The sequence below is a fragment of the Typopeltis vanoorti genome, chromosome 1 (genome assembly GCF_054136105.1).
Source record: "Typopeltis vanoorti isolate ZY-2024b chromosome 1, IOZ_Tvanoo_1.0, whole genome shotgun sequence".
Lineage (NCBI taxonomy): Eukaryota > Metazoa > Arthropoda > Arachnida > Uropygi > Thelyphonidae > Typopeltis > Typopeltis vanoorti.
Window position 1 is genome coordinate 105738018 of NC_143549.1, and position 1481 is coordinate 105739498.

Consider the following 1481-nt stretch of genomic DNA (forward strand, 5'->3'; position numbering starts at 1 on the left):
AGTTGCTGAGAGGAGACATCCCTGTCAGACTCCTTGGTTTATCTCTCTCGTATATGATAGGAGTTCTTCCAACCACTCAGTAATTGTACGAGTCCGATGACAAGGTGCGTTGTTCTGATGAAAGATGGCACTGTGGTCAGGGTGGACCTCCTGCAGATATAAATGGGGATGGTCGGCAAATATGTCTCTGTAGCATTCACCATTCAGCGTTTGTGGGATGACAGCCAACGGACCTAGGGCATGCCAAGAAAACGCTCCCCAGACCCCAGCATCATCTCCACCGGCCTGTTGAACCCCAACTGCGACCAGGGCGCATTTGGCGCGCTGTTTAAGCCAAATGCGAACCCAACCATTAGGATGTTTTAGCCAGAAATGGGACTCATCACTCTAGACGACCTTCCATCTGTCGAGGGTTCATTGCCGACGTTCCTTGGCACATGACAAGCGTTGTTTGCGATGCCTGGCCGTCATCATGGGGTACCCTTGTTGTTCTCCGGCTGTGAAACACCAGGCGAAGCGAGGTACACGCCATAGTGAATGTGGAAATGGGTCGAACTGCCTCGCTGTTGTACTCCTGGGTGAGCTGTTTGACTGTTGCAAGTCCTTGCTGAGATACCAGTCGTGACACCCGACTCTCACCGCTAGGATCAACCACTCGTGGCTGACTAATGTGAGCCCTTCCACTGGATGTCTGCTCATGGTTAATCCAGTCCTGGTACACCCTTGATACAGCAGTACGGGAGCAACCAACAAGTGCGGTTGTTTCTGAAATACTAGCAACTAACTGTCCGAGGTGAAATTGGCATACCCCGCCATGTTTCCCCATTACTGGCAAACGTTTACTGATTACGACGGAGGACAGGTGTGCCCATTTATAGTAGCCGAGTGTGACGTTAATATTACATGGTACTTCGTTATTGCCCCCAATATGTAAATCGAATATGTATATGAATATGTAAATGGCGGATATTCCTAATACAATGCTAAATCAGTGTACTGTACTGGTATACTCAACTATATGGGGGTCTATATTCGACTTTGGTGAGTTGCACAATTAAGAATCTCCATCTTTCTAGACATATATAACTAAAAAATAACAAACATTACAATGCTTATCCTTATAAGGACTGGCTTAAAGGGGCGAAGCAAGAATGCTTTTCATCTTCCCTGTTATCTGTATCTGTATCTGTAGAAGACAGTGTAGGGGAAGATGAAAAGCAATTGCTGTTACCCTCCTGCCATGATCAGAGCTTTAATTGCTCAATAACACCTTATATAGCCAAGCCTCAGTTAGAACTTCATTAGCTACAGCATTGCCATCCATTACCCTCCAAGGGTATTGGATTGAATGAATCAATCACCGCATCTCACGGTCGATTGATTCTCTTCAATCTTCAATTTCAAGTCCAATCATTGCAAAATCATTACAATACAATGCAACTTTATATGTAATTAAATATATATATATATATATATATAAT

At 44.6% G+C, this 1481-nt stretch overlaps 1 protein-coding gene across 1 annotated transcript; it reads right to left on the bottom strand.

Moving 5' to 3' along the window:
• Positions 1-382: 382 nt before the first annotated feature.
• LOC150110288 (uncharacterized) lies at positions 383-826 on the bottom strand. Its single transcript, XM_090395152.1, has one exon. The coding sequence runs from the start codon at positions 824-826 to the stop codon at positions 383-385; it is 444 nt and encodes a 147-aa protein (XP_090251278.1).
• Positions 827-1481: the final 655 nt, after the last annotated feature.

Excerpts from the sequence above, each read along its gene's own strand:
- LOC150110288 (XM_090395152.1), bottom strand. The coding sequence starts at position 826 with ATGGGGAAACATGGCGGGGTATGCCAATTTCACCTCGGACAGTTAGTT.